This window comes from Herpailurus yagouaroundi, unplaced genomic scaffold (genome assembly GCF_014898765.1).
Source record: "Herpailurus yagouaroundi ecotype Mexico unplaced genomic scaffold, PumYag 28, whole genome shotgun sequence".
Taxonomy (NCBI): Eukaryota; Metazoa; Chordata; class Mammalia; order Carnivora; family Felidae; genus Herpailurus; species Herpailurus yagouaroundi.
The window spans coordinates 44,972,573-44,999,742 of record NW_024412376.1 but is presented as its reverse complement, the minus strand read 5'-3'; the positions used below and the strand labels follow the sequence as shown (position 1 = coordinate 44,999,742).

General features: G+C 38.9%; 1 protein-coding gene across 1 annotated transcript in view; it reads right to left on the bottom strand.

The window, feature by feature from the left end:
• The window catches only part of GYPA (glycophorin A (MNS blood group)), a 37,825-nt gene extending 25,607 nt beyond the window's left edge, over positions 1-12,218 (bottom strand). The window contains exons 1-2 of the mRNA XM_040473093.1: positions 12,058-12,218; positions 8,679-8,762 (exon numbers count right to left, since the gene is read on the bottom strand). Of these exons, the coding sequence (XP_040329027.1) occupies positions 8,679-8,762; positions 12,058-12,100 (127 nt within the window). The 5' untranslated portion in view covers positions 12,101-12,218. The remainder of the gene's footprint in view (positions 1-8,678; positions 8,763-12,057) is intronic.
• Positions 12,219-27,170: the final 14,952 nt, after the last annotated feature.

The window sequence follows — 27,170 nt, the reverse complement described above, 5'->3', positions numbered from 1 at the left end:
CAAAACACTGACAGGACCTGAAAAATATCTGACTTGCAATCACAAGTGATTGATGTTGACTTTTCTGGAGTAATAAATCAATGAGAATAAACTTTACGGTGTGTCCCTACATTCCTATAGACTCATTTTGAAGTGAGGTTGCTGAATTGCCTGACAAGATGGCTTTGAGATCTGTACGTGACAGAATAGCTCAGAGGACACCAAGAGGCATATTTGTGCAGTGTCTCTCCTAGCAAGATGCAATTTCACTGCCATGGTTCATCTTTCCAGTTGGCTTCAATAGATGCACTATACTCACTTTTCGTACTTTAGGATTATTTTCTTTCATTTGATTTTTAAGTGCAATCATGACTGAGAAATAAGTGGTAATCATCAAAGGTATGATCCTTAGATTAAAAGGTACCTAGCCCAGATTAAAAGGAGCAAAAGGCTAACATCATAGTCCCCCAATTAGGGTTCATTAAGTGCAGCAGCAGAAGACAGACCATCAGCTTTCATTATAGGCTCCACTTTAGTGAAAGCATAAGCAGAACACTGACAATGTTGCAAGAGTCAGAAGAGCCAAGCCTGAAACAAGCCCATATGACAAACGAGGTAGTTTAATGTATTGATTAAGTGCATAGATTCTAGAGCCAGCCTTTGTGGGTTCAAACTAATTTCCCTACTAGTTGAGGCCTTGGGCAGGTTGGCTAATTTCTCGGTACCCTTGTTTCATCTTTCGTAAAATGGGGATAATAATTGTTGCTTACCTTATAAATTACTGACTTAGTAAAATGAGTTAAAATATGTGTAAATGTTTGCACAAATAGAAAAGCTGTTCTTAAAATTCCTATGGAATTTCTAGAACCACAAATAACCAAATTAATCTTGAAAAAGAACAAAGGTGGAGGACTTACACTTCAAAATTTCAAAACTTATTACAACGCAACAGTAATCTAAACAGTGTGCTGCTAAACTTCTTACTCAACACATCTCTGGAGGCAAGGGAAACAGAAGTAAAAATGAACTACTGGGACCTCATCAAAATAAAAAGCTTCTGCACAACGAAGGAAACAATCAGCAAAACTAAAGGCAACTGACAGAATGGGAGAAGATATTTGCAAATGACATATCAGATAAAGGGTTAGTATCCAAAATCTATGAAGAACTTATCAAACTCAACACCAAAAAACAAAGAATCCAGTGAAGAAATGGGCAAAAGACATGAATAGACACTTCTCCAAAGAAGACATCCAGATAGCCAACTGACATATGAAAAATTGCTCAACGTCACTCATCATCAGGGAAACACAAATCAAAACCACCATGAGATACCACCTCACACCCATCAGAATGGCTAACATTAGCAACTCAGGCAACAACAGATGTTGGTGAGGATGCAGAGAAAGAGGATCTCTTTTGCATTGCTGGTGGGAATGCAAGCTGGTGAAGCCACTCTGGAAAACAGTATGGAGGTTCCTCAAAAAACTAAAAATAGAACTACCCTACGACCCAGCAATTGCACTATTAGGCATTTATCCACGGGATACAGTTGTGCTGTTTCGAAGGGACACATGCATCCCCATGTTTATAGCAGCACTATCAACAGTAGCCAAAGTATGGAAAGAGCCCAAATGTCCATCGATGGATGAATGGATAAAGAAGATGTAGTATATATATACAATGGAGTATTACTCGGCAATGAAAAAGAATGAAATCTTGCCATTTGCAACCCCGTGGATGGAACTGGAGAGTATTATGCTAAGTGAAATTAGTCACTCAGAGAAAGACAAAAATCATATGACTTCACTCATATGAGGACTTTAAGAGACAAAACAAATGAACATAAGGGAAGGGAAACAAAAATAATATAAAAACAGGGAGGGGGACAAAACAGAAGAGACTCATAAATATGGAGAACAAACTAAGGGTTCCTGGAGGGGTTGTGGGAGGGGGGATGGGCTAAATGGGTAAGGGGCATCAAGGAATCTACTCCTGAAATTATTGCTGCACTGTATGCTAACTAATTTGGATGTAAATTTTAAAAAATAAAAAATAAAATTAAAAAATAAAATAAATAAAAAATAAACTCTGAGGACCAAAAAAAAAAAAAAAATAGAAGACAAACCCCCAAAAAACAAAACAAAACAACAACAACAAAAATCCCACAACAAAACAAAACAAAACAAAAAAGCAATGTGCTGCTGCTCAAAGAATCAAAGGAATAGAATTGGGAGTCTAGAAATAAACCCACATTTTTATCAATCAATTTTCAACAAGGGTTCCAAGACCATTAAATAGTGAAAGAACAGTCTCTTCAACAAATTGTGTGAGACAACTAGTATCCTAATGCAAAAGAATGAAGTTGGATTCTTATCTCACATCATCTAAAAATATCAGATCAAAAAAAGGACCAAAGACATAAATATGAGTCAAAATTATAAAACCCTTAGAAGGAAACATGGGAGTAAATCTTTATGTTCTTGGATTTGCAGTGGTTTTCTTTTGCAATATAGGACACCTAAGGCACATGCAACAAAATTTTAAAAAATAGATAAATTGGACTTCATCAAAATTATAAACTTTTTGTGTTATCAAAGAATGTTCTCAAGAGAGTAAAATCATGATCCACAGGATGGGAGAAAATATTTACAAATCATCTATCTGATAAGGGTCTTGTATACAGAGTATATAAAGAACTGTTATAATGTAACAAAACCACAAACAACCCAATTTAAAAATGGGCAAAGAACTTGAGTAGACATTTCTCCAAAGAAGATACACAAATGGCCAACAACCACATGAAAAGATGCTCAACATCATTAGTCACTAAGGAAATGGAAATCAAATCCACAATGAAATATGACTTCACACCTACTAGAAAATAACAAGTGTTGCTGAAGATGTGGAGATATTGGAATCTCATACACTCCTGGAGGGGCTGTAAAATAGTGAAGCTTCTGTGGAAAAAGTATGGCATTTTCTCAATAAGTTATACATAACATACCATATGACTCAGAATTTCTACCCCTAGATACACTCAAAAGAGAATTGAAAACAGGTGTTAAAAAAAAAAAAAAAACTTGTACAAGAATTTTTATAACAACACTATTTCCAAAAGCCAAAAATGTACACAAGACCAGTCTATCAACCGATGAATGAATAAATAAGATGTGGTACATCCATGCAATAGAATATTATTCATTCATAAAATAGAATGAAGTACTAACACTTGCTACATGCTAAGTGAATGAAGCCAGACATAAAGACCATGTATTTACGATTACATGTATATGAAATATTCAGAATAGGGAAACAGAAACAGAAAGCAAATTAGCTGTTGCCAAGGCTGGTGGGGGTGGGGGGTGGGGAATAAGAGTTTAATGCATTTGGTACTTCCTTTTAAGCTTATGAAAATGTTCTGAAACTAGATAACAGCTATAGGAGTACAGCATTGTGAATGTATTAAATACCACCACTGAGTTGCACATTTAAAAATGGTTAAAATGATGAATTTTATTACATGTATGTCTCCACACACAAAAAATTAAATATATGTACCTGGCTTAGAGTAGTGCTTGGCAGTAGGTAAATGTGCTATGAATGCTGACTATTAATCTTTGGAATGTAACTGTATACAGAACCTAATCTATACTATACCCATCTAGAGATGGATGCACCAAAGTTGATTAGCTATACATAGAATTTTGTACGCTAAAAATAAAGATGGCACCTTCTTTTCTGGTGCTTACGTATAATAATTTGTATACAAAGAAACTCTTAACAAAAATCCCCAAATAGAGAGGCACCTGGGTGGCTCAGTCGGTTAAGCATCTGACTTCGGCTCAGGTCATGATCTCGCAGTTTGTGACTTTGATCCCCACGTCAGGCTCTGTGCTGACAGCTCAGAGCCTGGAGACTGCTTCAGATTCTGTGTCTCCCTCTCTCTCTGGCACCCTCCCCTGCTCATACTCTGTCTCTCTCTCTCTCAAAAATAAAGATTAAAAAAAATAAAAAAAAATCCTCTACTACAATTGGAAGAGATGATTCTTCTTCAAAATATCTTTCACTTAAAACTTGCACATAGTGATTAATGAATTATTTTTAAATAAAATGGGCAAAAATTCTTTCACTTTTTGATAGCAAATGCATGTGTACTCACAAAGGTATTTCAAAAAAATTATATATGACAAATGTAGGTAAAATGATCCTAAGACAAATATTAAATTCAGCATGATATTAAAAGAATACTTTACAATAGCCAAGTGATTAATACTAGGATGTGAGGTATAGGGCAATGTGATAATATCCATTGATATAATTCATCATTCAACATATTGAAGAATAAAAATACTGTGAAATAAATAGAAACTAATAAGATGAACAGACATTCTTAAAGAAAACCAAACAAAAGTTTAAAAAGTATTTCTGTTATGTTAGGTATAACAGATACTTTCTTTCTTGTGACAACTGTCAGGAAATGTATCATTTTACCATTAAGCTATGGAAGTCAATTTTCAAAGTTTCAACAATGATGCATAAAAGGCATTTTATAGAATTTAAGATCTTTTCTTTTTCTTGATTAAAGCTCTTTGTTTAATGCTAGCAAGAAATTTCTTAACATAAGGATTATTTGCTGAAAGCCGCAGACATCATAATTAATGGCGAGACATTCATATTATAGACAGTCTCAAGACAAGGATGACTATCACGACCATTATGCAGCATTAACTAACATAAATAACATTTAGAAGTTCTAACAAATGCAATATCATAAGAAAAGCAGCTATGAACATTTATTTCAAGTGAAGAAGAAACAAAATTTCACTTTTATAAGGAATATGATTCTTAATTTTGGAAATTGAAGAGAGTCAACTATTTTAACCAAATAAGGTTAGCCATGTCACTTATAAAATGAACGTATACAAAGTGATAAATTCATCTTAGGCCATTGATAAACAATTTGAAAATGTAATGAAATATATTTTAATTAAAACAATAAAAGGACATGTAAAATATCTCTTCAAAAGGAAATACATAAAATTTATCTAAAGTTTTTTTTCAGAATTTTTTTCCGAATTTTTTTCAAACTCTTCAGAGGACATAAGATAGGGCTCAGTGAAAAAACATGATATCTTCCCAATTCAAAGATTTACTATTACAAAATGTTTTATTTGCTCTGAGTCAATTTATTCATTTCATTCTATCATTCATTCCATTCTAGCCAAATAACCCTGGGAATATTTTTATGTTGCACAAGGGATAACTTTCCCAAATGATTCTGAAACTCATCTGGAGGAATAAACTAAAAGTTCTGGCTTCCAGTCAAGGCAAACTAGCTTCTTGCAGATCAAGCCTCCTGTCCACAACAAGTAGAAAAGCTGAGCAAATTTAACACATCTAGAGAGGGCATCAGAGCCTACCAAGACAGTAGGCTCTGAAGGTGGAGAGGAAGTACAGAGAGGTGAGCTTGCCATTGGCTTTCCCCTGAAGACATTTGTCTATTTTCAAGTGAGACCTGAGAGGCCCTGAAACTTGTGAGAGATTTTAATGGTCTCACAGAACTAGGGGTTCAGGGCCCACTGAGGAGGAGTGGGAGTCATGACAAACTCAACACGTGTAAAAAGAAATTTTTTTAAGTTTATTTATTCAAGTACTCTCCATACCAAACATGGCACTCAAAACTCACGACCCTGAGATCAAGAGCCATATGCTCTACCAACTGAGCCAGCCAGGTACCTCTTATTCTAAAAAAACTTTTTAAAATAAACGCCATGAGATTTTTAAGTTGGGGCCTCCAAAGTGCTATTGCCTAGAAGTGTGTGGGGGGGGGGGCCGGGGAACAGAAAGTGAGCTTTCAAAAAGATGGATTGCTAGCTGCAACTCAGTTGCTCAGTTGCTGAGTGGATTAAGATGTTTCTTCTCAGTAACTGCCCACTGGAAGCCAAGATCTGACCTGGCACTGGTTTGCCTCACCTCACTCACCTCACCTCAGACCTGACTCTGATGGATCCCAGCTATGTTTAACATTCTGACATGTTATTCATCAATGATTTTTTGAATTAATTTTGAGTTTTTAAAAAATACTTTATGAAGTATTTATCTTGATGACTAAGGTTTTGGTGCCCCCTTAAATTTGGTCCTGAGGTGAGTACCTCACTTATCCCATTCTAATCTTCAGCACCGAGTCCTACACTTGAAATTAGTGAATTTCACTGCATGCAAATTATAACTTGGTAAAGCTGTTAAACCCACACACACACAAACACACACACACACACACACACACACACACACACAGAAATGGTTTGTTTTTATTAGCAATCAAGGAAATAAAAGTCAAAACATAAATACACCATATTTTTCACTTAACCTTAATTTCAGATACAGATTTCTGGGACACAATTTGGGAAGAAGGTACTGAGACAAGATGCTTTCAAAATTTACTGATGGGTATATACTTTGGCATAACTTTTGGGGAAGCAAATTTAGCAATATTCATCAAAATCTTTAAAAAGTACATATTCTGACACAGAAAGATGAGTCTACAAGGATGTCCATCATAGTGTTTTTTAGGTATTAAGGAAGGCACTTGTGATGAGCACTGGGTGTTGTATGTAAGTGATGAATCACTAAATTCTACTCCTGAAACCAATATTACCCTATATGTTAACTAATTACAATTTAAATAAAAACTTGAAACAAACAAACAAAAACAGACTGTAAAGTAGAAACAACCTAAATATTTGAAACATGGCATAGGTTAAACAAACCATAGTTAGGCATCAGATGTAATATTGTGGAGCCATTAAAATGTTTTGTAAGTGTACTCATTAATATGGAATAGATGTTTTTTAAGTGAGGAAAAGTCAGGTTTCAGAATATTATATACAGTAATTTTTAAAAAAAAATTTTAACGTTTATTTATTTTTGAGAGACAGAAAGAGACAGAGAGCTAGCAGGGGAGGAACGGAGAGAGGGAGACACAGAATCTGAAGCAGGCTCCAGGCTCTGAGCTGTCAGCAAAGAGCCTGACGCGGGGCTAGAACCTGTGAACCGTGAGATCATGACCTCAGCCGAAGTCAGTTGCTTAACTAACTGAGCCACCCAGGAGCCCCTACAGTAATTTTTGAAGTACATATTTATAAACATGCCTAGAAAAAAACATCTGGAATATTTGTACCAAAATATCAACAATGCTTATTTCTGGATAGCAGATCAGGAATGATGCTCTCCTCTCTTGAGGAAGAAAGTAGAATATGTTGGGTAAGGCTGAGGGTTCAATGGTCAAACCTCCTGGATTTGTATCCAGCTTTCCTGCTCACTGACTGTATGTCCTCAGGCAAGTTTTTAAAACGTTTCGAGGGGCGCCTGGGTGGCGCAGTCGGTTAAGCGTCCGACTTCAGCCAGGTCACGATCTCGCGGTCCGTGAGTTCGAGCCCCGCGTCGGGCTCTGGGCTGATGGCTCAGAGCCTGGAGCCTGTTTCCGATTCTGTGTCTCCCTCTCTCTCTGCCCCTCCCCCGTTCATGCTCTGTCTCTCTCTGTCCCAAAAATAAATAAATAAAAAAAAAACGTTGAAAAAATAAAACTTTTCGAACCTCTTTTTTTCATCTGCACGATGGGAATAATACCTATTCCACAGAGTTATTGTCAGAATGAAATCCACGTAGAGGGCTTAGCATAGTGCCTGATATACAGAAAGTGTTCAGTTTGAACTAATACTTTTCTCATTTTTCTTGAATGAATACATGAAAAGTTAAATATATGCCATGACCCTTGTTCCCTCTTTACATATGGTTTTTGTAAAGGTGACAGTTCATTGTCTCTATCACTGGCTAATTGCTTAAGTTTAACACTTCTGTCAGTTATGTCGGTTTCTTGGTAAGAAACCCAGGCCTTTTGCTTGTATCTTCAAAGCAAATTGCTAAATTTGAGTCTGATTCCAAAATATCAGAGGAGATGAAGCTTTAGCTGAGATGATGTCAGGAATCTCCTCCAGCACCTTTGCTCTGGCAGTTGGTATGACGCCTGGGGACAGAGAGAAGAATGTATGTATGGTATTTTATGATTTGGGGCCTACGATGGTTTTAGAGTCATTTAATTTTCTGAGGCAGACATGGGCCTGGCTCCCATGATGTTACAGAAGTCTCTTAGTGAACGGTGTCCCAAGGTTCTATGCGTCTGACACTTTTCTGATACTCTTAGCTGCTGGAGTATGGCTGTTGGCGGCTTGGGGTTCTGTACCACAATAGAGTTGTGTGTCATAACAGATATGTATGAGCTGTGTATTGTAACAGATGTGCACAAGTTGTGTCTCATAACAGAAACAAGCCCTATTAAAAGTTGAAAATGGGAAAATTCGTAATGATGGTGTATCTCCTCTGTTTACCGACAATTCTTGCTTTTTTCTCTATCAGATTCCTGAAATAAGAGTCAGCAGACATTCTAACCAAGTTTATTTGAGTAACCACAATGAAATGCATCTGCCAGTATCTTGGTTTTCCTGTTCATATTTGTCAGCATTGCTTAATGACAGAGGCCTCTTAGAAAGCAAAGATTATTTGTTCAGTTTACCTTTTACATTTTTTTTTACCTTTTCCTAATTATGTTTCTTTTTTTACCTTTTCCTAATTAAATATGCAGAAATGATGATAATGGCTGGAAATCTATTACCCATCTACTTTTGTTGGCAACTTACGTGGTGATTGAACAGTCATGGCGCTTACTGGTGATTCGTGAGTCACTGAGACACTTTCAGTAGTTAGTTGAGAGGAACTATAGCCTATAAAGACAAGTTGAGGAAATTACTTAAAATGTGCTTCCCCAAAAGGTTCATAGATGTTTTCAATAATCTTCTAGAAACCAAAGTAAAAAGAAATCCATCACAGGAATGCTAAATCTGGTTTGCCGATTTAAAATTAGTGGGTGTCAGTCTTGAGGTACCGTCTCTTTTTTCCCTTCTTAGAGGGATCCTTCCCCAGGCATTCATAGTGAGGTGTCCGTTTCTGCCTAAAAACCCAATTTTACCCCAAGATTATGAGATTTATAGGTTTGGGAACAAGGCTACAGGTCATCTCAGGCTGACCTTTGGGAACTCATAGAAGTTAAGCGATGGAAGGGATTTTAGATACTATCTATTCTGTCCCTTTTATTCAATAGGGACAAGGAAACGGATGCCCATGAGGATGGATTGACTTTCCACAGTGAAACTAGTCTGCTGCAAAATTCTGGTCATTTGTTATTTCTGCAACTATTATTTATTGAGTGCTTACTATGTGCCTAGCAATGTGTGGGATGCATAAATAAAGACACAGGTTTTACTAGTAAGAAATTCAAGTAGTCCCTGAAACCCAGCTCAGAACTCTTCCCTACATTTACATGGAGAGAAAGGCTCTCTTTTTGGATCGCTGAGAAAACGGAGATGGCTGTTTCTTTACTTACTCCTTCTAAGCATGTGCTTTTCAAACTGATGTACCTGCTGACATATGGAATAAGATGTCCAGGGTATCATGGTATACCTACACAGAGCTCTCATTTTGCCTAAACAAATGAAAACAAATATTCTTTCCTTCCTTCTCCTCCCTCCCTTCCCCTTTTTCTCCCTCCCTTTACTTGCTTCCTTGCTGATTCACCCGATATCCTAGGACATGTCAAGAGCTGTACTAGATTCTGGAGATACACTAACGAATAAAACCTGTGATAACACCTGTTCCTTGGGATCTTCCAATTAAATCAATAAATTATGGCCTAGGATGCAAATTTTGCACAAATTTTAAAGTAAAACCAGGAAACTGAGGGTTTACTTTAGAGGGTCCTGGTTTATGAATTTCCTGGTTGAAGTGTTACAATAGTGCATTCTCAAATTCCTTCTTAGTGTCCGAATCTGATTTGCAAATAAAAGCATTGAACACACTCTTGTCCAGCGTCAGAAATGTTGCCTTTGTCCTTCCCCCAACTTTTGCGAGGTCAGCTTCTTCCAGTCGTTCACCTCTCTTCATAAATGTCACTTACTCCAAGAAAAATTTCCTGCTACCCTTTTGTAAATCAGCCTTCTGCATTATGTTTATCGCTTTTCCCGGTTTAGTTTTATTGGTGTTCTTTATCATCGTTCTTATGTTAGTGATTTACTTATTCAGTTTAGGGCTGGTGCTCCCTCTCACTGCCCTGACTGTGTGCTCCACAGGAGCTCACTGTTCCTACCGGCGTGGCCTCCGTGTCCAGCACCTGACACACAAGCGCCGAACGAACAAATGAGTAAATGAATTCAGGGATTGGGAATCAAATAATTTCAAGAGAACTTACTCTCCATTTGGAGAATGACATCTGATAAATTTAGAATTAGGAATAGTGGCTTTACCCTCAAGATCTCCAGGGAAAGAAATGTCATCTTTTCTTTATTTTTTCCCCTAGCCAAAGATGTTTAAACCACTTTCCAGGTTCTCTACTTAAACTAGTGAGTAAGGGGGTGCTCAAACACCTTTCCATTATTCCATTATTCCAGAGAATGTCTTTGGATGGTTTCAGAAAACGCAAAGATGATGGCAGCATTTGCAATGAGGGCCGCGGGGGGCCTTTGGGGGTCGCATGGCCTTGATGACCTCTCATGAACTGTCATTGAAGACCTTAGTACACTATCCACTTGAGCAGTTGTAGACATGAAGCATTTATTTCTTCTCCAGGAATCCTTTCCAAATATTCCCCACCCCCCCGCCACAAAAAACTGGGTAATGTATCTAGTTCGATTGAGTAGGCCTTCTTTGCCCTCTGAACAGCACAGTGCCTCTTTTCTGTGTAATAGCTCTAGAAGTATTGGAATATATTTAAATCTTATACTGCATCCCTTCTGCTTGTTTTCTTTTCTTCAAGCTAAATGGTTTCATATTTTGCTACTTAAAAAAAAGAGTAATTTTGTTAGTCTCCTGTTTTCCTGTAATTGTCCCATTTTCCCTGACTTCTCAGAAATCATCCTCACACACCCAGATTTGTTCCCTAGCCAGTAAATACTATCAGAGCTAAATTATTTACTAATTTGCTATTCCTTTGTATAGTCCCTATTTCATTAGTAGGAGGCAGGTACCAACACTGTAGGCATTTTACAGATGAAGATAGGGAGGTGAAAAGAGGATAATTTGCCTTAATGTCCCCCAGCCTTTCAGATGTCAAACCAGGTTTGAGCTTAGTGCTGTCTCTTCCTCATCCTTGGCTTTAACCATTACACTTTTTTTATTGGCTAATATATCTTAGAAAATGCTGGCTCCCTTCTCTATCTCCTAGAGAGTGTCCAGGAGATCCTTTTGTGCTCCAATTTGAGTTAGAGCCATGTCTGAGGGCTCCATACATTTCAAGTAACCGCCTGCTCCTTATCTATGCATTTCCAACACGTAGACAATGCATTTGAGAAGACATTAACCATCACATTCTCAGAAAAAGGCCCCAAATATTGCTAATTTAATACAACTTGGTAATACTCCACATTATTTCTTTATCTTAATGAATTGATTTTGATTTCTCCCCAAACCACCTAACACTTAAGCCAATAAGCTGCTTTTTCTTCTTCCTCCATCATACCTCAGTAAAAGACCAGAGCGTGGGAAACAGCTCCCCCACGGATGCAGACTTCATGCTTGTAGCTTGTATTTTTTGGCGGGTGAAGGAGATTATAATTTTTTACAAAACATTTTGAAAACTCAGGATCACATATCCACCAACACTTTCACTAACGACCATTTAATTTAGAAGTTAACCTCATTAAGCACAAATAAGGCAATACATTTATTCACACAGAGACATTTCTCATTATATTTGGTACAATTCTTTTCACTGTGGCAAGGCTTTGAACTGAAGCATGCTGCTGGAAAATTGTGATCCAGCCACAATTACAGAACTCCTTAACCCAATTCCCTCCACCTTACCAGCTGAGTCCCAATAGAAATCCATCCACCAAACTGGGCTCTGAGATACTACTCATTTATTTATTCATTTAAGTAAGATAGAACTAAAATCAGGTAGTTTACATTTTAACCTATAATCTGACATCCACTATAACAGCATCATGCTACAAAAAGAAATGTACTTACCTGAGAGTAGTAAAACAGTTAGTATTATTGTTTTTCCATACATCCTGAGATCATGAGCTGGCTCTCAAAAGTCAGTACCAGAAAACCACCAAAGACAACTGGAGTGCAGTCTGTGGCCCCAGCTGGGACTCTGTTATCTTTCCGACACACCTTTCTGAGGCATCAGTTGATAGGCCTGGGAGGCATTTTAAATTATGCAAATTTGTGAAACATCTGTCAATAAAGATACATGGATAGCGGCTTCACCGATTAAAGTGTTAAGTAAAATCTTCACTTCAGGGAACTGGCTGTTACATGTTAAGTCTACTTTGCATAAATTAAGTGGGCATTGCAAGGCAGTGGTCTCCAGAAGCTGCCCGTTTGAACGAAGAGGAATTGGACCTTGATGGCCTGAGACTGGGGCCCTGAGCAAGGCTGGGGTAGCTATCAGGGAGCTAGAGACCTTCTTGGTTTTCATGTAGGTGTTCTCCTGGGCCAGGACGACAATGACTTCTTACACGTGAAATAAATGTATTTGAGAGGTTACCTTACCACTGAGTGCTCTGGGGTTTGAAAGAACTCTCCAACTCACGACAAGCCACACAGCGATATGAGAGTACATGAAACACAGGGAAATTTGAATTCAAAACAGCATTTCAATTCAACAGCTAGTGCCCACATGGCTGCGGTCAGTGAATCATCTCTCTCCAAAATATGCCTCACTAAGTAAGCGTGAGTGAATGCCAAGGCAATAAATGCAAACGCTCAAAACCAAAAATAGACAACCCCAAAATCTTGTTGTAAAGCAGGTTAAAATGTGGGTTATGGAAGGCTGAGGCATATCCATTTTAAAGGGAGGCATAAAAAAAATCATATGAATTCAATCTGAAACAGCTTAAAGAAGGTGATCTCCTTCCTGTGAGAGCCGTGAATATCTTTCCTGTTTGACCCAGAAAATCAAATTTGCTATGTCAGCAATTTGTCAAATAAATTATATGTACATTTTTACCCAAAATGTGGTTAAGAAACTATTTAGGAAACTAGTGGTTTGCAGCCACAGGATGTGGAGCCACAGACAAAAAAAAAAAAAAAAAAAAAAAATCATTTACTGGGGAAAATATGGAGATAAATGTTAGCTAACATCCCAGAGAGGGGTTCTGAGGGGATAGAGAAGGCACTGAGATGCAGACCTGAGGGGGAACTAAGACTGAGGGACACAGAGGGGTCTCTGAGAGACAGCGCAAGAATGTGAAAGCCCCAGAATCCTGAAGCCCCTCTGAAGCCTGTGCCAATTCATGCAAAAACAATTACAGCAAAATTTACAAATCATTAAATGTAACCAATATTCAGTAAATGAATAACTTGCTTAATTTAGTATTTGCTATGGCTGGATATCAGATTGGGTTGCAGAAATTGTTTTCAACAGATACTCAAATAAAGGAGATTTATTTTGGATATTATTATGATCAGTAAAGATTATGTCACATGATTTCATACTTTTAAGGAGAGAACAATTATCATGAGCCTTAAAAATGCTATTGCCCTTTGAAAATAGGTAAACAAGGGGCTCAGTCGGTTGAGCGTCCGACTTCTGCTCAGGTCATGAAATCACGGTTCATGGGTTCGAGCCCCGCATCGGGCTCTGTGCCGACAGCTCAGAGCCTGGAGCCTGCTTCAGATTCTGTCTCTCTCTCTCTCTCTCTGCCTGTCCCACACTCATGCTCTATCTCTCAAAAATGAATAAACATTAAAAAAAAAGAAAATAGGTAAATAAATGAGTCACTATCCTCACAATGGATTACTATGCAGCTATTAAAATCACGTTTTCAAAAAATAAAATCAAATGATATTTTCAAAAACAGTTGATATGGAGACTCAGGATAAAAAAAGTAAGCGGAAAATGGCAAGATCCAAAACTGCATATACAAAAATAAAATCCTGTTTGATTCTTTTTTTTTTTTTCTTCTGTGCTTATTACCTCTGTTTGGAACACACGTACTGTCTTTTTACAGGATCTACTTCTATTATGCTTAGGCTCTCAATTTCAGAGTACTTCCTCCAGGAAGGTTTCTCTAACTTCCTGTCTGCATCAGGGGCCCCGGTTCTGTACTCCTATTGCACTCTGCTCTTCTCTTATCATAGGACTTAACATATTGCACTGCAGTCATCTTTGTGTCCTCACTGGACTATGAATTCTAAGTGTGCATGCCCTGCCTGTGACTATCTTATTTACCACTGAGTGCTTGGGGCACAGTTGACAATAAAGATTTGTCAAATCAATCAATCAATAAATATTGCACTGCAGAGAAAAGAAATTTCTTTCAGGCAATCTTGAGGAACAGAGGTGGATCTATCATCTATCTATTATCTATCTATCCATCTATCCATCTGTCTATCAACTGTCTCCTAAATTATATCTTAGTTTCAGGCTACCCCCAGCATGGAAGTCTCTTTCTAAGGCAGAAGGAGAAAAGGAAAATCAGTCTAAAATCCAGCCTTCATACCTTCTTCCACCTGGACTGTTTGGCCGTTGAGAACACTTTTCTTCATGTGACCTCCTGCTTTCCTAGCGGATCACTTCATTAACCACTCTCAGAACTCCTATAGCACTTAGGCTAGTTCATTTGTTTTCCTGCATGGTCCTTTTCATTATATTTGTAAGTCTTATCTCCCTTGTTCTACCTTCAGCATCTGGCAGAATACCCTACAGAGGCTGAAGGGCAGTCAGTAAATTGTCATCAGTGCTGGCCACCAGATGACATAGGTAGTCACCTACATGAACATGAAGCCACAGGAAAGAAATGGGTGCTTTGCTCTCCGTCACTTGGAAGGACTAGTTAGCTCTTAATAATGTGGGGAGTGGGAATTGAGCTCGGGTCAAGTATGGGTTTGTAGCTTCCTTCAGGCAGATATGTTGACACTAGCTAGTTTGATTAAAGACAGGCAAAACCTGTAAGGTTCTCAGTGTAGAAACTGGAAGTCAGACCCAGCATTACTTACAGGCAGGGTGCGCGGAAGACTGTACAGTGACCTCTAGTGGCATGTCTATGTAATGGAAGGAAAAATGTGAGATGTGGAGATGCAACGGAAAAAATATACATCGGATTAACACTTCTCCCTTGCACGCATTTCCACAATCTTCTTAACATTCTTACTGAAACACATATTCAGAATCACCATGAAACCCTACTTGTAAGATACATCATGCAAAAGGGTCAGACAAATTTACATATCTTTTGAGAATTTTGAGTCTATGCCGAAAGTAAAAAAACAAATACTTTTAAGACATTTAATCACACATAGAAACCTTATCTCAATTTCTTGCTACTGGATGTCTTTAGGCTATTTTTTTCTTGAGTGTCACTGGCCCAGACGAAGGATGAAGTATAATTTGGCAAAATAGGAAAGTCAATCTGGATCTATCAACTTAGCTCGAACTTGTTTCATTCACCATGGGGGATTATCCCTTTTTGCCAATTACTTATGTCCCAACTATTTCAGGATCACACTGTCCTGATTCACAACGATTTCATGCTAGTCTGATCTGCCTGTGGAGAAGCCTGCTTTTTACGTTCTGCATGGAGAACTGAAGAGGAGGGGAGGGACAGGAAAGTTGAGACAGAGTGGCTTCAACTGCGGGCCTCCTTAGGAGCCTGTTGGCTTGAGGAAACTTAAACCACTCTGCTTTGCCAGAGTGGTTTCACTTCTTTCCTCGACCTTCTTTTGTTATCTTACCATTGCAAAATTAAAATAAATACAAATTTAGACCAATCCGATGTTCAAAATCACCCAATTAGGGAAGCAGAACAGATACAGGTTTTCCCTGCCATCGGAAAGTAGAGCGTTCTACGTGGAACTTTTCATAGGCGAAAATGGCATTAAGCAAAGAAGCAGTTACTATCTATATGGAAACATACCTGAGCGTTTCCAGCACCGCGCCCCTCCAAAAACCTCCCTTAGGCTTTTCTAATACCTTAGGACACATCGTGTTAACGGATGCACAAAATAAACCGAGATAAAGCACAGGTGCTCACGGGTGCAGTTCAAGGCTGGGGTGGCTGTGTGTGGGAGACGCTGAGAGGAGTTCCAGCCGAAGGAGCTGGGCTGGGCCGCTCTTTTTGCTCTCCCTGCTCAGGCTGCCTCCACTGCTGTCAGCTGCCCGACAAGCACTGGATGCTATTTTCACTTTTGGCCTTTTTCCCCAAAGGCGAGAATCCTCTTCGGATTTCTTTCGGTTACTGAAAACAGGCTCTTATGTAGGTAGGTCTTTCGTGAAAGCAAAGTAGCACAAGAAAATTTCAAAAAGCGAGGGATACCTGTATTATTCTTATTCTACACGTGAGAAAATTGAGGGGTAGAGAAGAGATTGCAAATGTATTCCTTAATTTGATTTGGCGCTAAGTGTCTTTCCAAACATATTGATTTAGTTGTCAATATTTAGAAGGTGTTATATTTTAGTTGAAATCAGGAGGGGATTTATTATTTTTTCTTTCTTCTTTTGGTATGAAGAGAAGGTATGTATTGTTCATATTAGGCATTTATTAGGAGGGGATTTAATTAAAAATCTGGCCCCTCGTAAACATCGGGAAGATTTGCCAAGAGTGAGCTTGCGTCCCTGCCGGGTGAGGATCCACCGGAGCCGAGGGAGGATTGGCTGTCCCTTAGGACAGATAGATAGGCTTTCTTGAGTTAGCCAAGTCCTTCACCTGATGCTTGCAGCAGTCAGCTTAGACCACCTGATAATCTGAAAAAACCTCAAGGCCTCAGTGTCTTCAGCAGCATCGGCTCATTTCCTGCTCCCGTTACATTTTGTCTGTGGAAGGACTAGGGCTTCCAGGATCCAGACTGAAGGAGCAGCCCCATTTCGAAAATGCTGTTCTTGGTGCAGAGGGACAAGAAAAATGGTCAAATGGAGCAATGGCTTTTAATGCTTCTGCTCAGACTTGGTACATGCCATTTTTGCTCACATTTTATTGGCCAAAGTGAATCACAGGCCAAGCTGACCTCAGTGGGGCAAGGAAGTATACTTCCTCTAAAGGGAGGTCCTGAAAGTCATACGGCAATGGTGAAGTTATATAAAACACAAGAAGAGCAGCGAATAATTGTGAACAATAATTGGCCATATCCATTTATACTCTCGGCCTGGCTCCTTTCTGCATTTGGGTTTGTAAATCCAATTTAGATAGTTAGGATACCTATTTAAGGCCTTTTAGAGCTGAGATGTAACCCAGGTCCCCATTCCCTTTCTTTGCATCCATAAGGTGGTATTTTGTGTGTTGGAGGTATGCTCAGTAACACCCAAGAAGTCAGAAACTCTCAGAGACATGAGGAGTAGGCGTGAACAAGTGCTCTGCGTTGTCTCAAATTCCATTGAGCTATCCTATTGGAATCAGGTACCAGGCATGGTCTCTCCATAGATGATTAACAGGTCCAGTTTGTTCTGCATCCATTCAGTCATTCAACAAATGATTAGTTTGTACCTACCAGGCACTGTGTCAAGTATCAGAGATACAACCTTCAGTAACTCAGCTTCCTCTTCAGGAACTTACAGATCACCTGGGGGGACAAACAAGAAGGGAACTGCACTATGGAGTGCCAGGTATGTATAATAGTGAGAAAAGAGCCCATGGGAGCACAGAGAGAGGCTCTGAACTCAAAAGGAAGGGGATTAAGGTGTACAAATATCCAGTTATAAAGTAAGTAAGTCACAGAGATGAAAAGTACAGCTTAGGAAATATAGTCAATAATATGGTAATAATGTATGGTGACATGGTGACTACACTTGTCATGGTGAGTACTGAGTAATGTACTGAGTTGTACACCTGAGTATCAATATGTTGTACACCTGAAACTAATACAGCACTGTATGTCAATTATCCTTCAATTATAAAATTTTTAAAGGGAGTCTCCTAATTCAGACATAGGGTTCTGGAAAGATTTTCCAGAGCAAGCAAATAGACACAGAGGATGAGTAAGCAGGTCAAGGGAGAAGAAAGCACATTTCAGGCAGAGAAAACAGCATAAATGATGGTCTGGAATTGAGAGACAGCATGGTAGTGGTTTGTAAAACTGAAATTCTGAGGATACACATGCAAATGTGCATGTTTGTGCTTTTCAGTGTCTAGGTCGTCAGTTCATTCTGCCCTTTACCTTTGTGTGCATGAATTTGGCCCTTGTTCTCTACATAAAAAAATACTGCAAGGAGGGTATCAGCAAGATAAAGGACAAATATATAGAATTTCTGTTTTTTTATTGAGATGAAACATATACACATTTTAAGTGTGCAATTTGATGGATCAGTTATATATATATATATATATATATATATATACGTGTATATATGTGTGTGTGTGTGTGTGTGTGTGTGTGTGTGTGTGTGAGAAACCACCTCTCAGGTGGTGAAACAGAACATTTCCAACATCCCCAGTGATTTATCTTACTCCTTCCAGTCAACAGACATCCTGCTGCACTTAGGTAACCACGGCTGACTTCTAACACCATTGGTTAGTTTTGTCTTTTCTTGAATTTCATATAAATTGGATTACCTGTTATGAACTCTTTCATGTCTGGATTTTTCCCCGCTTATCATAAAATCCAAAAGATTTATTCAGGTTGCTTTTTCATGGATAAGGGGATCTTTCTTTTACATTACTGTGACTATTCAACTGACTCTGCTCTCCTTACTGAAAAGATCATCTGTTTCCATCTTATTGTCCCTTTATTGAGGGTAATGTGTGTTTTTGTCTCCTGGCTGCTTTTAAGATTTTCCTTTTGTCTTAGATTTTTTAGGATTTTGGTTATGATATGTCTGCATATAATTGAGGGAAGGGGAATCTGAGCTTCTTAAGTTTGTGAACTGATATTTTTAGCAGTTTTGGAAAATCTTGACCATTATCCCTTCAAATATTTTCAAATATTGTCTTTCAGTTTCCTCTATGCCATTTCAATTACGGATACATTAAACTTTTTAACTATTACTCACCTTATATATTTTTTAATATATATTACTGTGCTTTAGTTTGGATATTATTTAGTGACCTTTAATAATCCTGTCATCTGCTGTATCTTGTCTGCTGTTAAACCTATATCACGAGTTCTTTGATTCTGACACTGCATTTTTAATTCAGAATGCACATTTGATTCTCTTTATACATTCCAATTCACAGTTAAAATTTTACTTATTTTCTTTTTTCTGTGTACCTGTTACTTTGATTTCTTGAACATAACTAATCATAGATATTCTAATGTTCTTGTCTGCTGACTCCAAAATCTGAACAGCTGTAGTTCAGCTTTTATTTTATTTATTTATTTGCATTATGGCAAAATATGTATAACATAAAATTTACCATTAATTTTTTTTAATGTTTATTTATTTTTGAGAGAGAGAGACCCACACACACACACAGAGTGCAAGCAGGGGAGGGGCAGAGAGAGACAGAGACACAGAATCAGAAGCAGACTCCAGGCTCTGAGCTGTCAGCACAAAGCCTGATGTGGGGCTCAAACTCACGAACTGTGACACCGTGACCTGAGCCAAAGTCGAATGTCGGATGCTTCACTGACTGAGCCACCCAGGCGCCCCCCATTTTAACAATTTTTAAGCCTCCATTTGAAAGGCATACTTAAGTGCATTCACATTGTTGTACCACCATCAGCTTTTATTTTAAAAATCATAATTTTTGCTACATTTTCCTACCTTTTTTGCATGCCTAATAATTTTATTTTACTTTAAAATTTTTTTTAACGTTTATTTATTTTTGAGACAGAGAGAGACAGCGCATGAACGGGGGAGGGGCAGAGAGAGAGGGAGACACAGAACCGGAAGCAGGCTCCAGGCTCTGAGCCATCAGCCCAGAGCCTGACATAGGGCTCGAACTCATGGACCACGAGATCGTGACCTGAGCTGAAGTCGGACGCTCAACCGACTGAGCCACCCAGGCGTCCCAATAATTTTATTTTTAATGTAGGATATGGACCGTAGCTTTCTAGCTTCCCATCCATATAGTTGCAGTGAAGATGCTCTGAGGAAGAGACTCATTATGGTTTGTTGCAGGCTTCCCCCCTGCCAGGATTTTGTTCTGTTTTTCCAATTTAGCTCACAGACTACTATGCCATTCTAGAATTCAGCAAGTTTCCTGCAGGAGAAACAGGCTTTGTGGTTGGCCTCTAGTTGCCAATCTGTTATGCCAGCCCTGATTAACCATCAAAAGCTCTGACAGGTCCCCTCTGACCCCATAGTGTCTTGCTTACAACCTATTAATGTCCCCATGGAAGAAATCAACAAACAGGCAAATTCCCCCAAGGAAAGAAAAGATTCCCTCAGTGTGACTATGTAACTCCCGATTACCTCTCATATCTGAACATGACTGTGATGCCAATAACAGAATTTTCCTGATGATGTTCTCATCATTTTCCCCAATAGGCCAAATTTGGAGGAGTAGCCAGATCACATGTTTCAAATGTCAATGAGCAAATATCTGGGAGCATTTTTAGTGATAGACTTCTAATATTTTAAAAACTTAAAACCGAACCCAAAGAACCTGGTGGTATTTTATAAAATTCTGGGATTATTCATCCCAATATCTCTCTTTTTGTCTTTCTTGGCTGCACTCTTGGGGGTCAGAGGAGAGAAACTGGGGGACTTGCTGTATTAATAAATATAGTTGAGCTTCTATAGATCCAGACAGTAAGCCAAACCCAAAATAATACATTTATTTTCAAGTCGTAATACCAAAGGATACCTATTACACTGTTACTCTCTTGACTTTGACAAATCCATGACATTAATGACAAATTATTGAATACTAACCAAGGATCAGGCATTATACTAATTACTTGTTGTAGGTAATATATTAATCCTCATCATGATTCTATGAATTAACGACCATTCCCCTAGCATGTGATAGAGCCGGGATTTGAATCTAAGCAGTCTGTCACCAAAGCCCACCCAGGTTTATATTCTGTAAACTATACTTCCTTCTCTTATACTAGACTATGTAATGAAGTGTAAACTAGCACAGTCTGGAAGGACAGGGGCAGATCAAATATTAAAATCAGGACATTGTCTTCTATTTGCATGCAGGGGTAGGTAAAGAAGCTTTAAATAGAGACTTCTCTGTGCCCGGAGACAGGTACATACTGTTCAGAGGAGTGAACCTGACTCCTTATGGCTGGAGAATAGGGAGTGAGAGCTGAGAATGGCAGGAGGTATGGCTAAAGACTGTGGACAGTGAGATCATAAACCATATCAGGATTTGGAGTTTCATACCATGGACAATTGGTAAGCCATGGCAGGCTGTGCAGCAGCATGGTGCCATACTGTCCCCAGGATGGGGAACAGATGCTAGGGAGGTAACTCTGTTGACAAGGAGAGCAAAAAGGCTTTAGCAGAAATTGAAGCACCGGGGCACCTAGGTGGCTCAGTCTGTTGAGCTCCCAGCTCTTTGTTTCAGTTCAGGTCATGATCTCATGGTTCATGAGATCGAGCCCTGCATTGGGCTCTGCACTGACAGTGTGTATTCAGATTCTCTCTCTCTCTCTCTCTCTCTCTCTGCCCCTCCCTTGCTCTCTCTCTCTCTCTCTCTTTCTCTCTCCCCCTCTGTCTCACAATAAATAAACTTAAAAAAAAGAAGTTGAAGTACAGAAAAGCCAGGTGTTTGAGGCAACTGTTGAGGAGTTAGTTGAATTGATTCAACAACTATTTCAAACTTAATATTGAATGGTCTTGTGTTTGACTAGATAAGGACAATGAGAGGCAGACCACAAGTTGCTTCCAAGCTTCCCAGCTTGCATGACTGGGTAAAGTGTGGTCCCACTTAAAGAGCGGAGATTCTGCAGGCAAACCAGCTCTGTGAAGGAAGAGCATGAGTTTCATTTGGGATACGTTGAATTTGAGATTTCTCTAGAAGATCCTAGTGGAGAGGACAAGTAGGAAGTAGATGACTTAATCTGGCACTCAGAAGAGGAATCTGGACTGGAGACAGAGGTGCAGAATTGTCAGCCTATACACAGAGAGAAGGGAGCCACTGCTGGGCAGGGGACAAGGGGAAGTTTGTACTGTCTTTAGACTGAGTGGACAGAATGTCTCTAAACCTACCCTTGGGAACTGGAGACATGAAGGTGGACTAAGTCATATCGTTGCAAGGAGATTCCAGGTTCCTGTAACGTCCAGCTGAAACCTTATTAAAGATATTATAGACATTTTTTTACCAGAATTCACCCCTTTCTTGGGGTACCTTTCTATCCTTCAGAGGTAGGCAGATGACATATATCTTATTATGTGACCATTAATTTTGACCACAGTTGATTAGTTCACACATGGACACCTGATCCAACTTGAGCCCATCTGATTCCCCTCTGGAGTCTGGAGAATATTTTATTAAGAAGCACAGAAGACTGGAAGTTAGAGGTTACGCTGTATTAATGATGGAGTTCTTGGGTGATTATCAACAAAAATTTCCTGAGCTTCATTGAACTGCCTGGGTTCCCACCCTTTCTGATGCCTGGAGTCTGTGAGGTAGCCCATGTCCTTGCAATAAATCCTCTCATCCTAGGAAGCTATTTTGGAGTGGGTTTGAGATACTTGTAACCAAGAGAGTCTTAATGAGGGCAGGCCTTCATATGTCTAATTAGGGAATCATTACCAGAATGAGGCAAAGCTGAGGCTGAGCTGAACCGGCAGGGACCAAAAGAGGCGGCTTCACAAGCTTCCACGACAGGAGTGAAGACTGAAGTCATTGCAGATCATTTGGCTTCAAATGACTAAAGGGCCCTTTTATGCATGGCTAATCCTGTGGGACGTTTAGCACAATCCAAATATGCCCCCTGAGTCCTGTCACGACACTCCCGTAAGTGAGATGTGAGCCTGCACTGTCTCTTCCAGACAAACCCTGCTTTTTTTTTTTTTTTTTTTTTTTTAACTATCTGTCTAGTGTAGAAGGGATTCAATTACCCTTTAGCCTTAAAAATATGCCAAAGGATGGTGCTGGCCTTCTGTGGCTTGGAGCAAACTCATATTGCACAAATCTGTTTCTCATTTATGTGGTTCAGCCAAAGAGCCAGGGCTGTGTTTTTCCTTCATAGAATGGGGCAGTCCAGAAGGCCGGCATCCTTTTTATTCAGACATTCTATTCAGATCCTGAACATAGGAGGGAAGGAGAAGAAATTACTGGAAAATTTGCATGTCTATCTTTATAGGACGAAAGTTCTCAGAATAAGAGATGATAGGAGAAGCCATTTTCAAATACATAGTTAATTACTATGTTACTAGACTCACATTCTATTAGCTGGTATGATTTAATAAACGAGTCATATGGTAGTGTTTCTAACACACTGCCTTCAATAGAAAACTTGTGACTACTCTTAGATACAGTTTAAAGGAATATACAAGAAAATACTATGCCATTAGAAAGAAAACAAGACTGTGGTAATGTGATCCTTCAATAGCTTGGGTAGTGGGTTAGGGATTTATCTGCTTAAATTTTATAGATTATAATGATTCTGCAAAATGCCATAGCTAATAAAAAATTAGAACTTACAAATAACTTAAAAGGCACAAGACTGTCAATGAGACACATAATGGATATCATTACTTATCTGGGGAGAACATTGAAGTACACAATAAATGTCTCACTATGATGCTATGTACCATTCAGTAAAGAAAAATTACTTTGGCTGTATATAGTCTGCCTTGGGTGAGCAAGGTTCAGGAACTACATGTGTATGTATATTTCACGTGGTATTTTGAGTGGAGGGACTCAAACACAGAATGTTGTTTGAGCTGGTTCATCCTGACCAGGCCCAGGAGAAACTGTCCTTTAATACTTTTTTCCTGGACCCCCTCAGCTACTCTTTTTAGTTTTTTTTTTTTTTTTTTTCATTTTTATTTTTTGGCTTCCATCACTAGCCAGCACTGATTTACACTAGAAGGCACAGTCAGAGAGAAGTAGCCTGAAATTCAGAATCTGAAACAGTGCCACACCTGGGGACCAGGACGTCCAGACACAGTGGGTCTTCTAATCAAAGCATCGGCATCTTTGTGGCATTTGCATCTTTGTGTGGAGAGAAGGTTGAGAAGCCAGCCCAGGAGGCCCTAGCCTGTGTGGAGGTCCTGTTTCTGCTTTTGTTTTTTGATCTTGGGGGGAAAAGCCAGCATGGCTATTTGTAGTTAGTGGGAGGCCAGCAGTGCCTGGAGAGCATGGCTTGAAAGCAAGGGCACGTTGGCTGGCCCTTGGTGCATGTCCTTCAACACCACCAAATGATGCTCCTACCACCAGTAGGAGAACCAGTATATATACGTTGCTCGGAAGCAGTGTCTCGCAATCTTTTTAGGTCATGCCACTCATCCCTTCTATCTTTCCTCCATTTTAATCAATGCAGGAGATTTTATTGATTTTTACTTTCTGTAATTGGTTTTGAGAGACAAGAGTATATGAACATGGGTTTTAAAAATGACCCAGTCCTGTCATATTCTAATACATCCTCCTGGGAGGGAGGGGCATATGTAGAGTGGTTGCTGAACATAGTACATCTCTTTGACAGGGTAAACTCATAAAGCAGTGTAGCCAGGAAATTTAATTTATACTTTCAGAAAGTATTTCAGAATGTGCTACCCTTACCTGGATAATTATGAAAACAGATGTCCAGAATTTCTCTTCTCCCTGCTTCTGCTTCTGTTGCAAACTTTACCTGGGCATTATTTATCTTATGAAGAGGCAAAAAGGAGAACTGTGTATTTACCCTGTGAATGCAGAAACCATTAAAAAAATTAAGCTGTTAGCATCAACATTCCATGTGTAGCCTTCGGTTGATAGCTAGTAAATAAATACCTTATGTAAGATGAGAGGTTTTCGCTGATGTGGGAATCATCAGTCTATATGTGCTTACAAAACAGAGTTCCTCAGAACCTGGTAACTCTCTGCATATTCCTTTTTTCAAGTGGCATAAGCTTGCACTAAGGAACAAGTGCTATTATGCAGTTCACATAGCAGCATTCTTGATTATTCTTGGTTCCCTCTTCAGCCCTAGGCCTTTCCCGGCATGCTTATATGGTAGCTGTGTAAGAAGACTGCCAGGGAGCTTCCAATTTACCACACGTTTCCTTTGGATGATACTTTAATTGTGTAGGTGACTGTTCCTTTCTTAGAATTATCTGACAGTTTGATACTATGTATTGAAAACCGTTCCCTGTTGCACATTTTTTGGAACCAGAAATGTCAGTTCTAAGACTTTATTTTGATGCTAAAGTGCTGGCAGAGTTCAGAGAACTAGCTTCGATGATAGGAGAAAAAGAATTCAAAACCACCTAAACAGCTGATAGTGCAGAAATGTGTAAATAAATTACTATGAAATATTAAGTGGGCAGTAAAAACAAATTGTCATAGGAGGGTATTTAATGGCAGGGAAAGATATTCACAATATACTGTTAAAAATATAAGTTGCCAAACAAATGTCTTGTGTGATCCTTTGTGGAAAATTACCTACTTGTGTACGTTGCTAAGGTTCCTAGCATATAAAATGCATAGAAACAAGACTGAAAAGAATATGATCTCAAATAATGAGATTTTTCCTTCCTTGGTGCTTTTGAGGTATTCTACTGTGAGAATAAATTGCTGTGTGCTAATGAGAAAGATTACATAGTTAAATTCTTTAAAGAGTGGTTACAAAAATCACAAAACAAATATATGATTTCTGATTTTGGAAGATCCCTCTTTTCTGGAAAGAAAAAAAAAAAACCTGGTAAGTTTTTTCTCTGTTTTGATCACTAGAGGTCACCAAAGTCATAAAGATTATTAGTAATCGTTTTTTTTCTTTCAGTTTTGATTTTGAGTCACAGAGGGATGTTTCTGGCCTCTCCTGTTATGCAGTTTTTGAAGCATTTACTGGAAGACCTCTTGCCGCTTAGTCTTAAGGAGAGTAAACTGTTTGGACTAGTTTTTTCTAACATTAAATATTCCCTGAAACAGAGAGACATCTATCTATGGGCCTATTCAAAACAGATGGGTGTTTCTGTAGAATGTGATTTATTTCCTCCTCTGATACCAAAGGGCCTATTGGCTGATACCTGCTGAATGTGAGTTCTGAGCAATGTTGTTGAGACAGAACCACAGAACACCCAGCAGCAGCACACATCGTTTCAAATGAAACAGCATGGACCATTTCAAGGAAAAAACGTCGTACCTTTACTGGTAACATGTGTGGCGTACGAGGGCTTCAATGAAGCAGAACATTCAAGAACACCCATCGCACCTTTTGAATTACAGACCACACCACCTTTTCGCATGTTAATGATTCTGCATTTTTTGAATCCAACAGAAGCCCAAATCCCCAGACCCTAAAATTAAGGAGAACCAAGGAAGGTTTAAAAGCTAGAATGGAATCCTGCAAGCATTCAAAGAAACTGTCTCATTCACCAAAGGGTGCAGCAAGAGGCAGAAGATGCAATCGCTAATTTCAGTGTTGTTAGCGTGTTCCCATAACTCATATTTAACAGTGAGGTTTCTGTAATTAAACAAGATGAAGCATGTGGAAGGTGTATATTTGTCAGGAGTTATAAACAGTGGACAAAAATGCAATAGGTGAGAAGTGGCTCACATTTTCACCCACAGCTAAGTTAGTTACCTGGTCATGTTGATGAGTCTGTTTGAATCAGTCTCCCAGAGAAACGAAGCAAACTGTTCTTTTCTATAAGAACTCCCAGTGCTCAGATACCTGACGTATCCAAGGTTAAGGCTTTGGTACAACCATAAACTAAGAGACTTCAAGCCAATATCAACGTGATACATTTTGCATTGGAGCTTGTTCCTTATTCAGCGGACCTCATTTGCCTTTGATCTTGGTTAACTTTGAAGTATCCAAGGTTCCCACTTTCCATAAGTGTTTTTTTTTTTTCTTTTAAGTTAAATCAGTCAGGCAAGGGAACTCTAAACCTTAAAAGAAGTGAAAGCAACTAGACACAGTCAGTTATATATTTTCACCACTTTGTTTAAAGTAGCACATCGCTGTACTTAAAACACTTCACATCACTGAATTATTTATTAAGTTGTAAATAAAAGTCACATTTTCCACTGTATCTTCAGAGACACATTGGAAAGAAAACGTGTTGTTGGGAACCTGTTGTAGCTTTCATGTGAAAA